This window comes from Perognathus longimembris, chromosome 3 (assembly GCF_023159225.1).
Source record: "Perognathus longimembris pacificus isolate PPM17 chromosome 3, ASM2315922v1, whole genome shotgun sequence".
NCBI classification, from domain to species: Eukaryota; Metazoa; Chordata; class Mammalia; order Rodentia; family Heteromyidae; genus Perognathus; species Perognathus longimembris.
The window spans coordinates 2,145,615-2,167,968 of record NC_063163.1 but is presented as its reverse complement, the minus strand read 5'-3'; the positions used below and the strand labels follow the sequence as shown (position 1 = coordinate 2,167,968).

Below are 22,354 nucleotides of genomic sequence, written 5' to 3'. Positions count from 1 at the left end.
CCCGCGGACAGTGATTACAGAGGAAGATGGGAGCAAGCATCCGCCAGACTAAAACCTGACATGAGTTGAGTGCGCGTGTGCGCGTGTGTAGGTGTGGAAGGGGAAACCTTCTACCCAAGCAGTTTCCAGTGGTGCAGTGCGAGGTGTCCTCACCACGTTCCTGCGGTACTGCCGTCTCCTGTCTGGTCACCTGGGCGCCCGCTCTCTGCTACTTCAACTCTGAGGAGTACAAAGGCGGAGGAGTGTGGTCTGCTCTCTCAGTGTCAGGGCCACTTGCCTATAGTCCCTACAGTGCAGACTCCCTCGGACAAATCAGGCAACCACCCGTCGTCGTAGACAGCTAAGGCAACAAGACCTCGCTTGAAGGTTCATGTGTATTTGAAAGCACACCATTGATTTGTCCCTCTGTGTTGCTGACTGGCAACCTCCATGGGAACTCTGCTTCCAGTCATGCAGCCTCGTCCTCTAGACACACGACCACAACCCTGAATGGCAGGAAAGGACTCTTCGTGGAGACCCAGGGAGGAAAGATTAACCCTGGCTACCTCTCCCTGTCTTCTGGCCGGTGCGGACTAGTAGGAGTCTAAGTTCATTTCAGACACCAAACATTCATCCTTTTTTTTTTTAAATTTTAAACTTTATATATAGCGTGAGTGGCTTGGCTATTCCTTTGTGACTCATGAGTGGACTGTCACTTGAAGTCAAGATAAAGACTAGCTACTGATGTTTTCCAGTGAGGACCTTTCGTAAACACTGTTTTCACTTGTAACAGAGAGACTACCCAGTTTGGGTTTCGTTCGCTGCTGTTCCTCACTTAGCCTTAGCTAAAATGACTTTTTCAGCCTCTGTTGATATCACTGGCAGCCGATGGTCTGGGCAGCTCTTCTAGCAAGAGGCCCGGCCTGGTTTGTGTCTCTGCACAAGGAGATTCAGGGCTACATCAAGATGGCCGCAAGTCAGCTGTGTGAGAGGCGCCTCTTCCCCCCAGGGGTTGGCTTGTGGCCCTGGCATCATTAATACCATTCCTCACTCACGGACAGGTCGATTCCCAACTCAGTCGTATAGATTCACTTTCATACGGGAAGCGAAACGTCTTCTGAAATCCTAATGCTACTGCATTCAGAGTAGGCTACCCATCATTTATTGATTATTTGAATCACGAAGAATGAATTAGAGGTGGCTGAAACTTTTATTCTCTAGACGAACAAGTACTAGAAATTGTGTTTTCTAAAAGCCACGAGGAGCATTTGCTAGGATATTGTGGATGATTTTGTAGGGAGAAAATGATGGGAAACTTGGTGTCTTAGGATATCAGCCTTAAGTAGATAAATCACTTCTCATCCTAACCAAGTTGAAAGCATAAGAAATACAGTACTCTACACTGTAGAGTGCAAGTATGTATAAAGGCACAAAAACAAATGTTTCCCCAAATTCCACAAATACATATACTTAATGAGCTTTTACCTTAACTGTATGAAACTTGGGCCTTCGTACAGAAGAAAGGGAGCTTTGGGAGTCCTTGCCACGGGTCCTGGAAGGGGGCCTACGTTTCACTAAATTTAACGTATTATTCTTTCCTTACTCGATAGCTTCTTTTATATTGTGTTTGTAAAGTGAATCAGGGGATTACTTAGGAACCTTATTTAAATCAAGTATAATTATAGTTTGCTGAGAAAGACTGATGCGGTGAACGTGAAATTTACCCATCTGAAAGAAATGTTAAAATTCTCCCAATCCTGATCTCATTATAGATCCCGAGGCTTTCGTTTCTAAATTTCCAGTTCCATTAAGAAAGCAAACTGAGAGAAGGTGTACATGGCAGCTGTGAACTATGGGAAAGCCTGCCAGGATTCACGCTCCTTTCCAGGGTTCCGTGCCTTGCCCGGGTTCCTGTGTGCCTTTGAACTCCAAGGCCTGCACCCAGGGCCATTTGAGGGGCCGGAGCCAGGCGTAAGCCTTCCCGCCTAGGAGCAGGAAGCTGCAGAATCATTGCACTTTTCATGTGTAAATCCTCAGGCCACCGTCAGGAGACGCTCCCGGGGGCACCAGGCGGATAAGTACATACTACCGGAGGAGGAAAATACTAAGTAATTCACATTTCTCAACAACCAAGAGCATTCCTTTCCAAGAACAAATAAGCACGCGAGTTCTTTGGCCTGGCCCTCCGAGTCTCAGATCCAATATCTTACTAAGCCCCTCTCTTTAAGCCACCGATTAAACGATTACCAGTGTCCCTGGATTTTTGTGTTGGATAACGCAGTGTCTTCCCGCCGCAGCTCCACATGGCCTGCGCCGGCGGCTACGAGGAGGTGGCGTCTCTTATCTTGGAACACGGTGGCGACCTCGACACAGCGGACGATCAGTACTGGACCCCTTTACACCTGGCAGCCAAGTACGGCCAGGTAAGCCGGCCGCACGGCTACCCCGCCAGGCAGCTGGGAGGGGCCGAGGCCAGGGTGGGCTCTGGCTGCGCCCGGGAACTGTTGCTGCCCTCACCGGGGCTCTCCCTCCGGGGTTCTCCGGGTCTGAGCTCTGACCCGCTGTGCGCGTGGTTGCAAGCCCCAGAACCGTAAGAACACGTGCAGGCTCGCGAGAAGTTGCTCCCCCCGTGGGTGTCCTGTCATTGCACAGTGCTGACTAGGCAGCATGGGGGAATGGAGCGTTTCCTAGGGGGACCCCAAAGCCGGGTGGAGGGGAGAGGAAGAGATGGGCCGCTGCAGGAGATAACGGAGCAGTTTCAGCACAGAAATCCAAGCAGTTCTGTGGCCGACGGGAGGGGGAGGAAGCGTTCCTTCTGTGAGATGCAGGTACAAACATCCGCCTGATGAGAAACCGTGGCGAGCTCATAAATAAACAGTAACAAGGTAGTAGACAGCTTCCTACCTCCAGTGGGAAGTGCAAGCCAGGGTTCTCTGGGATACAAGTTATGAAAACCCGAGGGCCTTTCAACGCTGTCCTGTCCTTTTAATAATAAACCTCACAGGCAAGGCATTGATTTTGGAAAATTTCATCCAACTGAAATGTGACTTTCAAAACCAAGTATGCTTTAGTGCAAAATTAAAGCTTAGCAACTCACTGTTCTATTTTGCACGTCCTGGGTGCGAGCTTGAGCATACAGGCACGTGGGTGCCCGCTTGCACGTCCATGCACGCTCAGGCACACCTGTGCTTGTGCACACACACTCACAGGGTGCCAGCCTCATCGGGGGGCTGGGCTCCCACTCAAGTTCCCTCAGTGGAGACGAGTCGTTGAGCGGCCCACTCGGAGGCATTTTCCCCACGGGTCTTGTGTGCAGGTGCAGAGGACGTTCCAGAGTGGCCGTCGGCGCTGGCGTCTCCCTTGGAACCCAGGGGAGCGGCCTCTGTGTGGTCGGAAGCAGTTTTCCCAGGGGCACTCATGAATGTCTGCTTTTACGAGCAGGAGATTACTTTCACTGCTGGAGGTTTTCCTGTGGAAAACGCTCTGCTTTTGTCACTGAAATGACGTCTCAGGTTAGGGTGCCATCTGGGGAGAAGGGCAGGTGGTTGGCCAAGTGTGGAAGGTGTTTGTGGCTTCTGTAAGAGAAAACCGGGTTTAGATGCGCAACACAGGCATTGGACTCGCTCATGAGAGGCACCAAGTCCTCAAGGCTTGCTGAAGTTCTTTCTCACAAAGTCAGTTTAACCTAATTATCACTTGTTCTTGTTTCTCATTTCTTAGTTCTGCTTCTGTTTTCTTTCTTTCTTCCCTACCTCACTCTTGTGTTTTACCTTCCCCTTCCTGTTCTCTCTTCCTCTCTTCCTCCCTTCTTTGTTTCCTTTCTCTCTTCTTCCTCTCTACTTTGTTCAGTCTGCTACTCCTTCTGTTTCTTCCTTTTTTCCTTTTTTTCTTCCTCCTTCCTTTCTTCCTCCTCTCCCTCTCTCTTCCCCTCCTTCCTTTTTTCCCTCCCTTTTCCCTTCCTTTCTCTCTTTGCCCTGGGGAAACAAGAGGACAAGACCTGGAAAAGTGTGCACACCAGGACTTCCTGTCTGTTCATGTCACAAACTGGCTAAGCAGCATGGTGAAAGATATTAACAGTGAGCCCAAATTCCACGATAGTGCACAGCTCTGTAAGAAAGATGCACAAAGACACTATTAATGACATATTTTTAAATGTTCAGTGCACCATTGTTTACTTAATTACTACTTCCCTGTGTTATGTTTTAATTATGGCACTTAGCTATTGCTTAAATGACTTTATGTATCCATTTTCATGTATACAAATTACGTATGTATACATTCAGTAATTAGCATAACTCGAGTATTGCTCTATAATGTTTCCATTACAGATACTTTGCATGAATGATGCTCTCAATTCTCACCAATTCTCCACTGCCGGGATACGAGAGTGTGCTTTCCCAATCATACAGGGTGATCTTAGGTTTATAATATCATGTTCAGTGTTGTCATGGATGGATTATAGCAACAGCTAGGCTTTGCTCTTGTAAGATAATTGCTAAAGTAACACAGAAACAAAACACAATGTAACATATAATTATATAAAATGGCCTGAGGGAAACTTGGGAGGTGTGAAGTAGTCTCTCAGGTCCTCAGCATCCCCGGCCCTTATAGAGAAGTAGATTTTGCTCTGGTTGTACAGGTCACTGATATAGCCTGAATACTGATGTTTTTCTAAGGAGCAACTGCTTTGATTATCTTGACGTTGCAGACACACCTGGTGAAACTCCTCTTGCTGCATCAGGCCAACCCCTGCCTCGTGAACTGTAATGAAGAGAAGCCCTCAGGTAGGTGGTGGTGGTGTGCTGAGAGTTCTGGGAAGTTCCATCTTCTTCCTTCCCATGGAAATGGTTCCTTTATCACTAGCACAGCTAAGAGATGTGAGCTTGAGTGTCCTGGGAAGGTGTGAAAACGGATGCAGTCCCAGCCTGATCTACAATCGGCCGAGCATGGCGGCAGGGGGCCAGGGAGCAGGTGACACTGGCATTTCCTTGTGATCTGTGTTTTGTGAGCTGATCTTCCAGGGTTCTGATCCATTCAACACAACTCACTTCACCATGTGTTCTTATTGTTATTTGGCCCAGTTCCCTCCACTAGGCTATGCAAATATACATTAGGATATTTAAAAGTAATAATATTTTTCTGCACAGGTATTTAGACTGAAGAAGTAGGAACTACCAGTGTCATGCCAATTTTAGATTGAATTCTTGATTTAATGTCACTAACATTCTGGTAAATATCTTTTGAAGACTTCTATAATGCTTTTCATCACTATGCCTTTATGCTTACTCATAACGAATAACATGTTCATTTGTGGCTTTCAAAAAGAGCTATTACTCAGTTTCATGATATTAAAAGTGGAAGAATTCTCAATAACAGAAAAGTCTAGCGTACATAATATTTTAACAGTAGCAACTGATCTTAACAACTAAAGAGATCTTTTTCTGCTTGTGTAACCTCTATGTATCTAAAATCCCTTTACACCTGGCATTTACTGATTATTTCTAGGAATAGATAATCTGATAAACGTCCAGCCTAAGCCACAGGAAGAGTTTTCTAAGAAGGAAATGACAGCAATTGTTTTTCAAGTTCAGCTTCAACATGAAGATTCATCTTGAATATTCTATTTTATACATTATCATCCAGTAAAAATTATCTTCATGTATTTTTATTTGTAGTTAAATATCTTACTGATTAGACAAGATAGTGTTATATATATATAGAGAGAGAGACAGAGAGACAGAGAGACAAAGAGACAGAGACAGAGACCGTGTGCCCAGCACATACTCTCTTACTTATGTGTGTATTCATGTAGTTAAGGTGCTTGGACTCAGGGCCTGGGCTCTGTCCCTGAACGTTTTTGCTCAAGGTAAGCACTCTACCATTTGAGCCATAGCTCCACTTCCAGACTTTTGGTGGTTAATTGGAGATAAGAGTCTTATGGACATTCCTGCCGGGGCTGGCTTTGAACTATGATCCTCAGATCTCAGCCTCCTATGCAGCTAGAATCACAGAAGTGAGCCACTAGCTCCCTGGGACAAGATAGCCTTAAACAGGAGTGCTACAATTTTATCCCTACAGTAAACTTTTAATGATGGTTGCTTTACTTTTTTTTTTTTTAGTGCTGAGAAATTTTTTTTATCATTTAACCACATCTGGTTTATTGAGAGTAAACAGAGTCCGGCTATCATTGCAGGCCTTGTCTGACTTTCTTATCGTAGATATCGCTGCCTCTGAGTTTATTGAGAAGATGCTTCTGAAAGCTGAAATGGCCTGGGAAGGGAAAATGCAAGAAGCGCTCCCTGAGGGACCTCTGTCCACCCCTATCTTCACACAAGAGGAGGCATGGGAGGAGGGAGGGCATGATCTTCCAGCCCTCTCTAGCAAGCTGTAAGTGTCTTCCTCCTCCAGCATGGCATAGTGGGAGAGGTGATGAGCATATATGTACTCATGAGTATATATGATGACCATGTATGTCCATGTGTCATAATATAGGGGGAGTGTGCAGATATGTGTATATGCTATGTGTATACATGTCATAATATAGGGTGAGTGTGTATATATGTTTGTATATATATCATATATGTATATATCATAATATAGGGTGACTATATGTATATATCATAATATAGAATGAATGTATAAATGTATATATATATCCTATGTGTATATATCATACTATAGGCTGACTATGTATATATGTATGTATATATATCATAAGATATGGTGACTAAGTATGTGTGTACGTATATATACTATGTGTAGGTGTGTATATATATATATATATATCATAAGATAGAGTGACTATGTATGTGTGTGAATATATATATGAAAACCCAAGTGGTCAGGAAGCCAACCTTCCGGGTAAAGTTAGATCAGCATGTGTGCTCCTGCTAGTTGCATCGCTGTGTTGCTGATAGCGGTGAGAAGCATTTCCCGTGGAGGCAACATGCCTCCCAAATAGAGACGCGGAGTGAAAGCCCTACACTACATGGTCCACTCTGTGCTTGGTGTTATGTGACAGGTTTCTTCTAGGTAAAGAAATAGTAACATGGAGGCAAAATGAAAGTTCGGGTTAAAACCACATTTCTTTAGAATAAGATATGTGAGATACATATTTACCTCCGTGGGTGTTTGTAGCTTTGTTTTAGGTTTCTACTATGTATAAAAAGATCAAATAAACCTAGACAACCAGCCTATTGCATATTTTATTATTGGCTGAAAAACAGATGAATCCTCTTATAAAAGAACTAATCAATGATGTATCTGTTGTACACAATTGAGCATGGGTTTAATTACTTTTTCTTCCTGTTGCCTTACTCTGAGAAAATGGCAAGTAGACATGACTGGTTTAAGCACTCTTGAAAGTTTTCTTTCATAATCTCAGTTTTGGTATATTTTATCCTGGCTATTTCTATTGTCATTAGAATATTATAAGTAAAAAAACTAGGAGTGCACATGCGTCATGAAAAAACAACTAGGAGAGCTGATGTTTGAGTGCGGAGAAGTTGAATTTCTGTATGTTCTTCCTGACCTTATTCTATGTGAGAAGGAAATATATAAAAGCTCGAGAGATTCCACTTTTAGCAACACAAGTGATTTTAAGAAACAAAGCTTTTCCTGAAGCTGAAAAATGTGTGTATCTTAAAAGAAAATGGCAATTGTTAGTTTAATATGACTGTGTGTACTTAACATGACAATGGTGGCTGATTTGGACAGACTTCAGTAACATGAGAAATTTTCTTTGTGAAACAAACCATCAAATTAACATAATTACAGGAAATATATCCGCATCTTCCGTGGCTCAGCCTGCATCAGGGAAGGGTGCAATGTGGGGCTTCTTACTTTAGCATTACATTGATCTTCTGGAAACTTCCGTTCCACCTGCTCTCTGTGTTAAAGTGAACAGAGGCTGTGGCATTCCCTCTCATGGGGATGAAAGCAAATGCTAGTTGAATACTTTGATTATCATCATTTAAAATTGCAGCCCGGCTTTCTACCTGCTCTCAGAAATCCCCCCGCTTTAGGCCTGTGCCTGAGGAAGGAAACAGAAAAGGGAAGATGCAGTGTCGTTCTGCAATTGCTCATTATTCCTTCAGTTCCCTCATTTTTTCCGAAGAAAGAATAGCGCATACTTACAAAGAAGAGATGCATACAATTAGAAAAATTAATTCTTGAATACCAACCCGTGTGGCCTCTTCTACAGAAAGAGTTTTGGGGATTTTTATTTCCTGAGTTCTTAGAAACAGCATGTTATGGGCACTTTAATGGTGCTGTGCTTGTGTGAGCAAGTTCAAATTCTTGCTCTTCAGCGTGTGGTCTGGGTTTCAGCCTCATTTTCCACTCAAGGGAGTTTCCGAGGCACACAGGACCAGTGGCCCCACCAGGCCTGGGTGAGAGCCCATATTTCCATCCATTTGCAGGGGGAGGTGAAGGTACAAGGCATATTGTCTCTATGTGAACTTCAGTATGCTCTTTATATCCAGCCCTCCTCCCGATGGCTGCCATAGATCATCCCACGGAGTGAGGTCACCTGTCTTTCCCATCAGCAGAAGCCTCTCCCTCCCCCCGTTCTTTAGCTTGATAAACTTGCTGAGTTTCTTTTTCAATGTCCCAAAGTGCATTTGGCAGAAAGCTTCAAGGCTTCCTTTCCGTTTTAACTCTTTTCTTTTTTTATTATTATACTTTTATTATTTTATTTTATTATTGTACTTTTATTATCCTTAAGCTGTTGTACAAAGGAGTTTCAGTTCTCTTTGCGGGGACGGGAGCTGTTCTTGTGTGACGGCGTCTTAGTCAGACAGCCCACACTGGCATCCAACTGGTAATCTCCCTGCTTCTACCTCACAAGTGCTGCCATTGCAGGCATGAACCGGGCTCAACTTTTAAGGCAACTCTTCCTTATTTTCCTGTAATATACACTACTAAATCATGATTTAGTAATGATTTCTTTAAAAAAGGTTACTTCCACAGTGCTCCGCTTCCAGAAGCAAGTGCCTGTCTTCAAATGTCTGAGCGGGAACTCCTGTGTTTAGGGGAGCCCAGATTGCACCTTCTCAATGAGCTCTTTCAGCCAGTCGCCACTCTCAAGGTCTCTGTGCATTGCCTGACTTTGGCACTCACGGCTAAATGGTTTTAAGCCCATAGGTCGTATATGCCTTTATACAACAGAGCTGTTGTTCCTGTGCTTGCAAGCCCTTCCCTGCCTCTTCCCCTCCCTCCCTCCTGAGGATCCTCCCTCCTCTGTCTTCTCTGAGATGTCTAAGTTGGTTTTAAAGAGGAAATCAATGACCCAAGTTTGCCACTTGGTCCATTTTCAGGGTGTGACTTTGTCAGCTGAATGGCCTATTTGGGTCCAGCTACTTGACAGTAAGTATTTAGTATGGTAAGTTCAGCAGATTATAATCCAGAAGTTTCCATGTTCCAGAACCCCCGAGGCTATTATCAGCAGTGCTGCAAAGCTGCTTGTCAGCTCCTGCAGTGAGGGTAAATGGAGCCCCGGGGTACGGTCAGTTTCTGTCTCCCAAGTTCCTCATGAGGTCCTTTGACGTTGCTCACCCTGCGAATAAACTCCATCTGTGAGCCAGGGTCATGTGACATGGTGGTTAGGGACAGACGTCAGATCCCAGAGATACTTGGCACACAGCCCCGTTCTGACACTTCTGACCTTGTGAACAGTTCAGTCAACTGCTTTGTGACATTGTCACTCAAATGAACGGCCTGAGTGTTGTATTATAAACAATTGGGCTGGCTTTTGTACCTGATTCCTGGGACTGTCCTGGGCTTAGACTCTTAGAATTCAAGCCAGGCACTCATGGCTCACATCTGTTATCCTAGCTACTGAGGGGACTGAAATCTAGAGATTTAAGGCTCAAAGCTAGCCCAGGCAGAACGTCCTTGAGAGTATAGCTCTAGAATAATGAGCAAAAACAAAAAACAAAAAAACAGACTGGGGAATAGCTCAAATGGTAGAGAGCCCTGCTACCAATAAAAATAAATAAACCATTTCCCAGAACTCCCCGCTGTGATCAGTGTGTGTGTGTGTGTGTGTGTGTGTGTCTGTGTGTGTGTGTGTGTGTGTCACTATTGAGCTCTCAGATCACACACGATCCTGTGGGAAGGAGATGAGATCATTCTGGGTGATGATTTTGGGTAGTGAAAGTGTGAGGCTTTTGGAACAGTCCAGCCTCCAGGAAGGAGAGGGGACCGGATGGATGTCGAGTGGAAACACGTGGCCAATGATTGAATCACTCACACCTCTTCTATGAAACCCCAATAAACGCCACGTCCGCAGAGCTAAGCAGGCACTCGTGGCTGGTGGGTATAATATGCCTGGAACGTGATGTGTGTTGAGGAGACGCAAAGCTCTGTCTTGGGGACCCTTGGGTCTTTCCCTCTGTGTATGTTTGGATGTGCTGGATTGTAGAGAATAAAGTTGTGAGAGCGAGCATGTACAGTGTGAGTAAATATAGCAAATTATCAACCCTGACAGGAACTGAAAAATACCAGTCCTTGTATCTTGGCGATCAGAAGTGCAGGTGCCCACGGACCCACAAAATGTAGCTGGAGTCTGGAGTGAAGCCAGGCCTGCTGAGAACGTGGTCTTTACCTGCTGGGGTCTAAGTAGTGCTGAGTGATCAGCGCCAGACTTGTACGTAGCTCAGCAGTGGGTGTTCATCATCCTCATCACAATGGAATCACCATCATCTTCGTCATCATGATCATCTTCACCATGACAGTAATGTTCCCGTGTTGGACTGATGAGTCGTTAAAATTTATTGATGACCTATTTAGTATCCGCCTTGTTTTCAGTACTGCATAAGCACTGAGGAAGGACTGGGGGGGGGGGGGGGGGAAACAAACGCATTCATCTGTGTATTATCATAGCAAAAACACCTCCAGGTATGAACCAAAAGCCAGACGCAGAATGCAGCCTTTCCCTTAGGCATCTGAGAAGGAATGCCTGCATCTGTGAAGGAAGGACGCTTGCCTCGGGTCCCCCAGCCTGTGGCTGGAGGGGAGACCGGCACCCAGGGGTGGGCAGGATGGGGAGGGGCGGAGTTAAGCAGGCGGGTGGGCCACAGGGGAGGACGAGCAGGCTGGACCGGATCCCAGGGTGACGTGGGCCCCGCTGCTCGTAGGGTGGGGGACCGTAGGAGGAGCAGTTGGAGTTGTGCAGCGTGCTCTTCCTGACCTTCGTGGGAGCTTAGAATTCCCATTAGACTGAACGTGAATTTCGCGAACGTTCTCACAGCGCAACGCTTCGTGAGGCGGGTCGCCTTGGATCCACGCGGACAGCGGAGGCTCTGCCGGGCTTTGTTCTGAGGACTCCGCTGCTTGTCTGAAGATAAGGGATTTGCACGTCCAACAGTGCTGACGTTCATTTGGTCGGATTTCACCCAGACCCCCGACACAGGAAGGACCGGCCAGTCCTCACGGTTCCCCAGGAGACCCGGCACGGCACGCTCAGCCATATGACAGCAGTCAGGGGGCCGGAGCTCAGGCCTTCAGCACACTCGTTCTTGGCCGCATGTACATGGCAGAAGGCAAGGGTGCTGGTGCACCTGCCGGGAAAACCCCAGCTCTCACCTTGCCGCGTCCGTGCACGGAGGGTCTCCAAAGCCCGCACCGCTGCAGCCAACGTTGCAGAGCAGCCAGCACCCCTCCGAGGAAGCCCCGGGGACACTCACCGCCCTGGGCAGGCCTGGCCACGAAGCTCGGTGCTGACCCGGCAGGTGCTCCACCAGCCGGTTGTGGAGAGGTGTCGATTCCATCCGTCCGTCCACCCGTCCGTCCCTCTGTGGAAGCGTCTGCATGCGAGCGTGGGCTCTGCCCCGCAGCTGTGCTTCTGTGAGAACGCTCCTGCGCGCGTCCTTCTCACGGCCGCGCCCCCACGCGGTCGGCTTCATTTCACCCCTACGGGGCTGAGGAATGGCTTCAGTCAGCATGGACAGTCATCGCTGCCTTTCCCACTCACTCTCCCCACCCCCCCTCGGCGTGGTGAAACGGCCATCACGCTCACTGAGATTAGGAAGGCTTGACTGAATCCAGAAGATTGTCTACGTTGCTCTTCTTCTGGTTCGTGCCCCTCGGGCGTTTTCCACCATGAGAGAGAAAGCTCTCCACTGCACCCATCGGAGCCGTGCTCTCTCCAGAGCCGTTTCGTCCTCCTGGTTATGGGGTGGGCCTGCGGAAAGCTTCTCTTAGAAAACACACTGTTCCAACCCTGGGCTTGACTCTTTCTCATGAATCAATCTGTGTCTAAGAAGGTGCTTTTTTGTTTTTTGTTTTTTTAATATAGTCAAAGTAAGACTTGGTTGTTAACGAAAGTTTGGCAAGTTGACTATAAGTATATAGAGGTATGAAAGAAGAAATCACTGTGACGCAAGGCGTCAGGCTGCCTGCGGGAAGTTGAGCAGCGGGAAGGTTGGGTTCAGCTCTGCGGAAGCAGGGATGAAGGTTCTCCAGGGTGGGCGGCTGGTGGCAGAGGTCTGTGGGCACCGGGGCGGAGGAGGCCGCTCACCAGCGTGGCCAAGTGCGTTTGCATCCGCGTCTTTCCCGTACTGAACACAATGGTGGCCTCCAGGGGAGGGGAAAGAAACTCAATGCTATGAAAGTCGCTGGTGTGAGAGGCACGTCTACGAAAGGTCAGCTTTTCGGCGTGCAAATCGGATTGCCACAAACTTGAAATGGAAAGGAGGCAAACAACCGCACTGAATTCCAGTTAGTTGTTAGAGTCGTCAAATTGAGTCCGTGAAATAACTGGGTACTCTTATTTTTAAGAAGATGTATTTTAAAATCTTACAGTAAAGTGTTACAGTACAAATGTATAATGCATTTGGGTTTACAAAATAAAGTGGCCTTTTGACAATGAAATTGCTATAAGAACACGTGATGCAGGAGCTTTTATGTAATTATTTTTGGCTTTATTTGAATTCCCCTATTAATACTTGATACGGCCACAAAACATTGCCCATGATTTTGTACTTAATGCCTAAATCAATGATATTTTAATTGATTCCTTGATTACTCTTTTCTTCATTTGTTTGCAATCTGCTTTCATATATAAATATCTAGCTTCATCCCATCATGAATGTCAAACTTAGCTTTTTAATTGCGTATCGATTTGCATATCGCGGTTAAATGTACCTCCGTAAGCATTTTCTCCGGGAGTTGCATGTATAATTTTTTTTCTTAGATGTGAAATTAATGGACAGGTTTTCGACTGCTCGTTGATAATTCCCCCCGCAACTCACAGAGCCTGCTTCCTCTCCGGCTGAAACACTTTCTCGAGCCCAGCTGCTCCCCTGTGGATTTAAATTGACAGGGCCAGGGCAGAAGAAAACTAATTACAGTATTCATTGTTTCCTGTAGCAGTCCCCTGGTGCTACCAATCGCCAAGCAAGACAGCTTGTTGGAAAAAGACACTATGTTCAGAGACGCCACCCAAGGCGTGTGCAAGCAGACTCAGGACGGCAGCCCGGAGCACTCGGGCTTGAGCGGCTCCAGCAGACCCGAGCAGGTGCGTATGGCGGGCAGGGGCGCGTCACACCGGCCCCCGTGCATCACCGAACGTGGGTCAGCAGCAGGCGTCCTCCGGGAACGCCGAGTGGACGGCGCAGCGCCTTGCTCGTGAGCAGCTCTCACGGGGAAACAAGACCGTGCCCGTCCTCCGCGCACGTCGGCACGGGCTTGTTCCGTAGCCGTGTGTGTGCCCTAGGCTGCCCCCCTTGACCAGGTACGCTCAGTCTCCCGTCCCTTCCAACATCCAAATACACGTAAGGAGGGCTCGGAGTGACCCAGACCCACTGCCCCTTCACCTGACCGCGAGCTTCGTGAACCCAAGGGCGAGGGTCACGTTGGAACCCAGAGAATGGTACGCTTGAGATCGCACAAGCGAACCGATTCTTTTTTTTTCCCCCCCATTACTGTAGAAATAAACTCATTGATGTTTACATAACATAAGCTCCACACACCGGCCCACCCCCGACGCGGGAGGGCGTGGAGAGTTGGTGATGGTCACCAGGACCCCGGCCAGCTTCCGCTCACTGTTCTCGGAGCGGGGATCGTATGATCCTCACACCCCGGCTCCCTCGTGGTGGATCCGGTTCTCAAAGAGCACTGGATGGGGCTCAGGGCTAATCCACGCACTCCCCCCCCCCACCCCCAGGACTCATCCAGGGGTTCCCCCGCACCCAAGGGCTAGCCTAGGCACTTCCCAGTGGGCTAGCCCAGGTGCACTCAGCAGGCTGTACCTCCTCCCTCCCCGAGATTCCCACCACCCGGTGGTCTTGCTCTCCAACCAGCTCCTCAACAGAAGGTAACACTCCCCTTGAGAAGCTAACCTCGTGCAATTCCGTAAGTGTCCTAACGATCTGCGTGGTTTAACCAAACCCTCAGATAACGCTGGGAAAGCGGTGTCGTTCTCACTTTTGTTGTTCTAGTCTTTAAAATACCGGGAGAAGGGTATGGCTCTTGAATGTCTTGAATGTTTCCAGCTCAAGGTCAAATTGCTACCTTTAGTAACACGACGCTACCTGGCGCGTGGGGGTTCATTCGGAAAGGCAACTTGCGAATGCTTTTCTCTTGAATGCTGCAGAGGTCTAGAAGAACAACAAGTGCTAGGGGTGGAGCTCACGGTGAAGGTTCCCGAGGTTGATTTCACAAATCTTGTTCTAAACTAGTAAGTTACTATTGGAATATGATTCTTCCATCTTTGGAAACGTTTTTTTTTCTCCAATCCTGATGAGCCAGTTAAGCGGTGGTGCTTTCTAAAAAGAGCATAAAACCAACACCCTTCTGAGCTTTGGAGACACTGGGGTGGAAATGCCTTCTTACTATTAATATGTTGGGTTAGACAGAGCCTGGGAGAACCTGGGAGGGATGCTGTGACTGCAATGGGAAGATTTCATGGGTGAAATATTCATGAATATTGGAAAAACAGTCCTAAATTTGTTTAAACTTTTTGATATTTTAACTCTAAACAGTAATAGATAGTACTATATGTAAATATATAAATATATAAGATAAAAATATAAATAAAATATAACTATATGTAATATCAATGAAACATGAAAAGTAAAAATAAGTATATAAATGAATGGCAAACATAAATATAAATTATAAAGACAAGTCGGTGGTTATTTAACATTTAGTATTGGCACAATCTCCCAGTGACTTTAATCGGAAGAGAAATGTAGAGCATAATCAAAGTCACAAGCCGAAAGCCCATTGTCTAAAGATGCCTGCTCATCCCGCAGGACTGTGGGAACCATTGCTTGTACATAACACCTGCGGTAGGAGCCGACCTTAGGTCTGGAAACATCCCTCACTCCCACGTTTGTCCGCTGTGTGTCTATCTAAATTACAGCCAAGGAACAGGCAGAGCCAGTGTGTTCACATGACCTACTGTGCCCGAGGTATTGTGCGAGGTGTGAGCCTTTGCACACTTGTGGGTATGAAACACAAATTCTTTCCTGCACTCACTTCCCCCTATGGTTTGGAACACATATTTCCGTTTTCACTGAGCCGCCGTCTCGTTTCTTAAGCACCGTTTCAAATGCGTGGGGGTCTTCCCACGTTCGACGGGTCGCTGAGCACGACCCGCTGCGGAGAAGGGTGACTGGAAGGCAGTTAGAACTGACCAGACTCGTCCTCTGCCCCCCCCCCGCCGCCCCCGCAGGTGCAGCTCATGCCCCCCGCGCCCAACGATGACCTCGCCACCCTGAGCGAGCTGGACGACCGCAGCCTGCTCTACGAAATCCAGAAGCGCTTCGGGAACCACCAGGTCTACGTGAGTGCCCGGCCTGCGCCGCCTCCCACGCCGCTCCGGCTGGCTGGCAGTGTCGCCTCCCTCACGGGGGGCCGGGGGGGGGGGCAGATAGGACGGGTGAGGTGCCCATGGGGTCGTCGACTGCGCCGATGGCTGGGCTTGAATTTCTTGGAGTCCAGGTTCATCCTGGCTTGGTCAAAAGGCGACGGAACGGAATCCTCTATTTGCAGCTACGTGTAAAGCAACTCTGGGCCTGTTTGACGCGAGGGCTCCATGCCATGGAGAACTTGCTGCAACAGGTAGGGTCTACGAGACTCCACTTGTGTCAGCCGCCTAGCCCTCTCGTGAGGATTGCCTTGCTGCCTGGAAAGAGACACTGTTGTTGCTCTCGATTGTCAGGAAGCATCGTTAGGCACGAAATAAGAAATGTATACGCGGCGTCTTGATGGCAGGATTTGTGTAATTGATTTACATTGCTCTGTCATGTTTTACGTGTTACTTCTTTCAATACTGATAGCAGTTTAGACAGCCTACAATTGCACAATCTACTCTCTCCCTTCCTCTCTCTCCTCTTTCTTTCCCTCACTATCTATCCTCTGTGATTCTGTTACACCCTTCACAGAACACAGGGCAATTCAATCAGGAGGTCCGTAGAGAATTGCGATCACACACCTCCCTGTTATTCTTCCTTGATAACATTCGTTTTTCCTAATCTACTGAGAAATTGATTAAGTAATTTTCATGTAAATGTGAAGTCTGAGATTCCCTCCAAGTAATAACTTGTCAGGTACTGATTTTGCTATGGAAATGCAATACAACATCTTAATGCTTGGATAAATTGCCTGTCGCAGTAAATATACTCAACATTAAATACTTGCATCAAAATTAATGGAATTGAATCATTGGCACCAAGTGGGGGAGATTTGATTACTTTGATCTCTGTCACCACTCTGTTTTTATTTTGTTATGTGGGTCTTACTTTAATTCCACATTCAGTACATTTTCTCCAGCATGGTGGTTATTTAAAAGCATACTTAATTCTGCTTTGTGCTTTCCAGTGGTCGTGTCTCCTAAACATCTACTTAACCTGACTTCCCTGCACCCGGCCACCTCCTCAGCCCTTTCTCTGGGAGTTCCAGGCCCTGTCCACTCGGGCCCTCTCACCCTGACTCACGGTGGACTAGAATAATCTCTGTGGCTTCACGAGGGCCATCTCAAAGCCCCCATCTTCCGATTTCCCGAGACCTAAGTGTTCTCACGGAAAGCCAACCACGACCCATTCCGGAAGCCAGGTCTCTGCTGAGAGACCTCCTGACCTTGACCCTCCTGAGCACAAATCTTGAGGACCTGGCCCCCAAGTCTCCGATCACTGCTCTCCTTCCTGTGCAAGGATCTTTCCCCCAGACCCTTTCCTCTGTCCAAAGATCCCCCTCTCCTGCCCTGTGAAGCGCAGAGCTGTATGAACTCCTCAGAGCTTCCAGGTGAATGACCGTGAACGACTTGGTGCACCCATCATGGTCGGTGCCTCCTCCTCCTGGCGATTTGAGTTGACGCGTCTCATCTGGTTCTTGCTCAGGCTGGTTGTACGGCAACGAGGCCTGCCCACATGGGCAAGCCGATCCTTCCTTCCTTCCTTCCTTCCTTCCTTCCTTCCTTCCTTCCTTCCTTCCTTCCTTCCTTCCTTCCTTCCTTCCTCACTGTCTGTGACGCCTCTGTGCCATGATAACCTTTACTCTGTTCGGCTCTCTTTAGCGGATAGCCAGAATTAAAGGCTCCTGCTTTATTGCAGTCCGTGGAGAACAGAGACTGGCCGCGGAGTGAGGCAGGGCTGCCGTGACCCCATTCCGAAGTCTTCTGAGGTCAGCGTCACGCAGGGAGGGAGTGCTGTATGGCAGGGGGTCTGGATCCAGACCCAGAGCCAGACACACAGCTTCCCTGGTGCAGACCGCACGCTCAGTGCTCCTCACACCACACGCCCAGTGCTCCTCAGACCCCATGCCGAGTGCTCCTCAGACTCCATCCTGAGTGCTCCCCAGGCCCCCTGCTGAGTGCTCCTCAGACTCCATCCTGAGTGCCCCCCAGGCCCCCTGCTGAGTGCTCCTCAGACTCCATTCTGAGTGCTCCCCAGGCCTCATGCTGAGTGCTCCCCAGGCCCCCTGCTGAGTGCTCCCCAGTCCCCCTGCTAGTGCTCCCCAGGTCCCATTCTGAGTGCTCCCCAGGCCCCCTGCTCGGTGCTCCTCAGCCACGGCCTGTGAGCTGCAGCTCCTGGGAACTTTCCATTCCCACCTGTAAGGACAGCTGCCATTTTGCAAACTCTTCCTGCCGTCTGACGGTCCACTGAGTCTAGTCTAGAACTTGCCAAGCCTCCAGATGAGGCGCAGGCGACAGGGCGGGTTTGCCGGCAACCCAGCACACACGACGCGTCCAGTCCCTCCGTCGTCCACCTGGGAACCCAGGACATCTGGCTAGTCGGGAGAGCTCCACCTCGCTCGGGAGCCGGGGCGGGACTCCTCATCGCCCAGGAATGGGGGCCCAGCCGCCTGACTGCAGCTAACACCGCGCGTCCGCGTCGGAGCAAGGGGAGGCAGGAGGAGGTCTTGTTTCTCCAGCTGAAAACCTCCTTTCCTGGCAGTGCATTTCAGATGTTCCGTTTCGTCCAGAGGTTCTTCAGTCCCGACGACCTAGCGAATCAAGCCATTGGGTACATCACGACCCCGGCTGGCGGCCCGCCTCTGTGTCTCTGGCCGGCTATCTGCAGCCGTATGCCGGTACTCACGCTAGAAATAGCCGGCAGGCCCTTGGTCGGGAAAAGGCCCCACACTTCTGAATGTCAGTGGCTTCATCCGCCGACACTGAGGCTCATGCTGTAGGCTACTCCGGTTTATTACAAAATATATTTTCAAAGATAGTCTCAAATCTCTTGAATAAAAGTAGACCGATACTACAATTATCCCTCCAGAAAGGACACAACTTTGGAGGTATTTTTGTTTCGTCGTCGTGAATTTCCCATCTTCCTTTCTCAACATGTATCTAACTAACTCCACGGCTTTCTGCCTTTGTGCTTCCAGACTTGACAGCAGCTTCCAAACACTACATTCCGAAGGCCCCGTTTCAAGCCTATGATTTCACTTTGATTTCTTTCTTGGCTATTAAAGGCTGCCTGGTCCTTGCCCTTGTATGTAAAAGCTATGTTGAGTTAGGACATATCAGCAGAATGAGGCGTACTCATCCGTGTGCTGCTGGAGTCGTGATCCGTGAGCATGTCACCAGCAGCTTCCACAAATGTGAAACACGGGCAGCCTAGCTCCGAGACCACAGTCGTCATTATTAAAGCTCCTGGATTCTGCACATGCATGCCAGCTGTATCTAATTAATGCACGTGCCTTTTAATGTCTTAGAGGACCTGTTTGCTTCCATTCCATTTATCACCATGCTTCTGACATTCACACTATTGTTTGTAGAATCCACTGTTGGGCTCGGGTACTTACTTCTTTCCACACTCCCTTTCACGCCCTCTCCCCTAGTCACCCGGCCCGCAGATGAAGCTAGGGTGAAGCGACCTGCCGCGCACGTGGCCTGGCCGAGAATGTGTGCCCGCCTCCTTACCAATAGACGAAGTCAGACGTACGCATGTCTCGGGGTCAGCTTCTTAGAGCGAACTAACTTTATTGAGACGAGGACAACGGGAGATGATTCCGAGGGAAGGGGGTTGGCCAGGATTCCGATAGGCTGAGAGGTATCACCTGATCCCTGTGAGCTACCGTCACTCGAGAGCGCCGAGCCAGGGCGGGGCTGGTAGGCGCCGGGCTAGCTAGGCTGGGTTGGGGGCTGGGTGCAAGGGTGGACCCAGAGAGGGCAGCTTGCTTCCGCATTCCCCAGGGCTGGGGGAGGGGCATCAAGCCTAAGGGCCGGATCCCAACAATCCACTATTAATTCCATTTCCAGACAATAAGCTACTATTTATTCCTAATGTATTCCTGCCCTTTTCCATGTAGTTATTACACTCTTTGGCTATTAGGTGTAACCTGTGAAATTGTATTTTGTCTTAGGGGGTCACCTAGGTAACCATGGTGGTTGGGGAACGTGTAGACAAGTTGCTCAGGTGTTTGCCAAGCATTGGAAAGCCCACACCACACAACGATGTCGGTAGATGCTGGCAGAGGGCTTCAGCGTGATCGGAGGGGCTTGTGTTACTATCGTTATCCAGATCCAAGCCAACTTAACAGTCGTGCCGTGATCTCTCTTTGTGGCTTGAATTTGTATTTCTCTGGGAAGGTCCTTATGGCTCATTTGATTTTCTGTCTTTTCCTTCTTGATGATGATAGCATTAGAACTCAGCCCCCTACTTATTTCCTCCAGTGTATTTGTCACATGTGGTTCTTCTATATCTTCATGCAGACTGGTTCTCACAAGACCCCTCTCACAATCCAGACCCTGTTAGATGACTAATGAGAAAAAAAAAAAAGATTGGATTTATTTAATTCGATTTCACAAATAGCTCATTGAGTGTGATTTCTTTTCCTTCTTGGGCATATTCTCCATGCTGATCTCCATAATTTGATCTTGTAAAGAGAATGCACACATAGGTGATGCGTGAATTTTTCACATCTTTTACAGACTTTTGTTGGAGATGTGCTCTTGCTTGTGAACCCATTCAAGGAGCTCCCGATTTATTCTACCATGGTGAGTGTGTCACTTGCTCTGACTATGTGTTCATGTATTTCTGACAAGCCAGGGCCTTCTCCGTCCTGTTCTGACCAGGGATTTGCCCCTGAGGCGTAGCTGTTGTGTAAGAGCTTGCTCAGAACAGCCATTGCCCCATTGTGCTCAGACAGCGGAGTCCGGCCACAGCGCTGGCTTCCTGCGACTCCGCAGCCCTGTCATCTCTGTGAATCGGAGGCATTCTGTCATCTTCTCTTGACCTTGGTGGTCCTGAAGCTACAGACTGGTTACTTTGTGAAATAAAAACCAAGTCTGTCATTTCTTCATGGCTACGGAATCTTTCTATATGTTTGACCTAAGTCTAGTTTAACAAAACTGGTTCGAATGGCCTAGTGGCAAGAGTGCTTGTCTCATATATATGAGGTCCTGGGTTCGATTCCCCAGCACCACATATACAGAAAACGGCCAGAAGTGGCGCTGTGCAGGGCGTGGCGTCCCCGCATTCGACAGGTGTTCTGTGGGGTTCGCTGCTCCTCGGTGGGACAGGCGGCCTGAGTCCGTCCGTCCGCCCTGCGCCGGGGAAAGGGGCTTCTCACCGCCGCGCGGCTTTCCGGTCCTCTGTCCCCAGGTCTCGCAGCTGTACCTGAGCCCCACGGGGACGCCGAGCCCCTCGCTGCCCCCCCACCTCTTCTCCTGCGCGGAGCGGGCCTTCCACCGTCTCTTCCGGGAGCAGCGGCCCCAGAGCTTCATCCTCAAGTGAGCCTGCCCCTCCCTCCCCCCTCCCTCCCTCCCTCCCTCCCACCGCCTCCTCCCAAGCCAGGTCCCCGGTTACAGAGGAAGGAGGGGTCTCCTCCCCATCGTGCCTCCGCGTAGACGTAAGCCCAGGCCTAGCGGGCTCCATAGCAACACACTGAGCCCCACACCCGCTTCACTTGGAAGATTCAACGCTTAGCCCTACGGTGCCTCGGTGTCTGGAACATGAGCAGGGAAAGATCCATGCCCGAGTGGGCCCGAGACACCGTGCGCAGCCCGGAGCCAGCCCCGACCCGGGGCACCTTGTGTCCTCGGTGGGCGTTTGCCCCTGACCACACCCCACTCACACAGGGACCCCTGTGCCGGGACAGGGGGCTCAGCTCCCAGGGGCTCCAGAGGACAGCTTACAGTGAGGGAGGAAAAAAAACCGCCCCAGAGAGGTCAGGAAGACACCGCAACTCAGAGGGGTGAAATGCGATTGTCTGCTTATAGAGGATCCCAGAAATATGTGTGTCCCCAAAGAAGATCCTCTTCCAGGAATCTTATCCTACATTAGGCCACGTGCCTGCCAGAGGGAGCCCATCTATAAACACACACACGGCTTTCCCTGGCTAATCGTGAGGGGTATGTGTGGGAAATTGAACATGTACCTATCGAACCTCAAAACTCAAAACCAAGTTAAAAAAAAAACAAAACGTGTGAAAATGGAAGCCAAATAAGGCCCCAAAGACACACCGAGGCTTTTATATGAGCATTTATTTATCTGCCTCATTTGTTATTTATGTTGTTGTCGGGACTTGAACTCAGGGCCCTGGCTCTCAGCTCTTCAGCTCCAGGCTAGTGCTCTACCACTATGAGCCACAGCGCCACTTCTGCCTTTCTGGTAGTTAACTGGAGATAGGAGTCTCACAGACTTTTCTGGCCAGACTGGCTTTGAACCGGGATTCTCAGATCTCAGCCTCCCCTGTATCAGGAATTACAGGTGGGACCCACCGGCGCCCGGCTATTAATTGGGTTTTCTGCTCTTGCTGACTCGCCGGCTTCCACAGCAGACCTTCCCACGGATGGGTTCTTGCCAAAGCCGCCAGACACCAGTGGCTCGTGGCTATTACGATCCTAGCTACTTGGGAGGTTGAGCTCTTGGTCATGGCTCAAAGTCAACCCGGGCAAAGAAGTCTGAGAGATCCGAGC

The 22,354-nt window shown here is 48.8% G+C and overlaps 1 protein-coding gene across 1 annotated transcript in view; it reads left to right on the top strand.

The window, feature by feature from the left end:
• The window catches only part of Myo16 (myosin XVI), a 328,439-nt gene that overhangs the window by 132,903 nt on the left and 173,182 nt on the right, over positions 1–22,354 (top strand). The window contains exons 7-13 of the mRNA XM_048341097.1: positions 2,277–2,402; positions 4,688–4,763; positions 6,198–6,366; positions 13,351–13,498; positions 15,659–15,769; positions 20,366–20,431; positions 21,039–21,166. Of these exons, the coding sequence (XP_048197054.1) occupies positions 2,277–2,402; positions 4,688–4,763; positions 6,198–6,366; positions 13,351–13,498; positions 15,659–15,769; positions 20,366–20,431; positions 21,039–21,166 (824 nt within the window). The remainder of the gene's footprint in view (positions 1–2,276; positions 2,403–4,687; positions 4,764–6,197; positions 6,367–13,350; positions 13,499–15,658; positions 15,770–20,365; positions 20,432–21,038; positions 21,167–22,354) is intronic.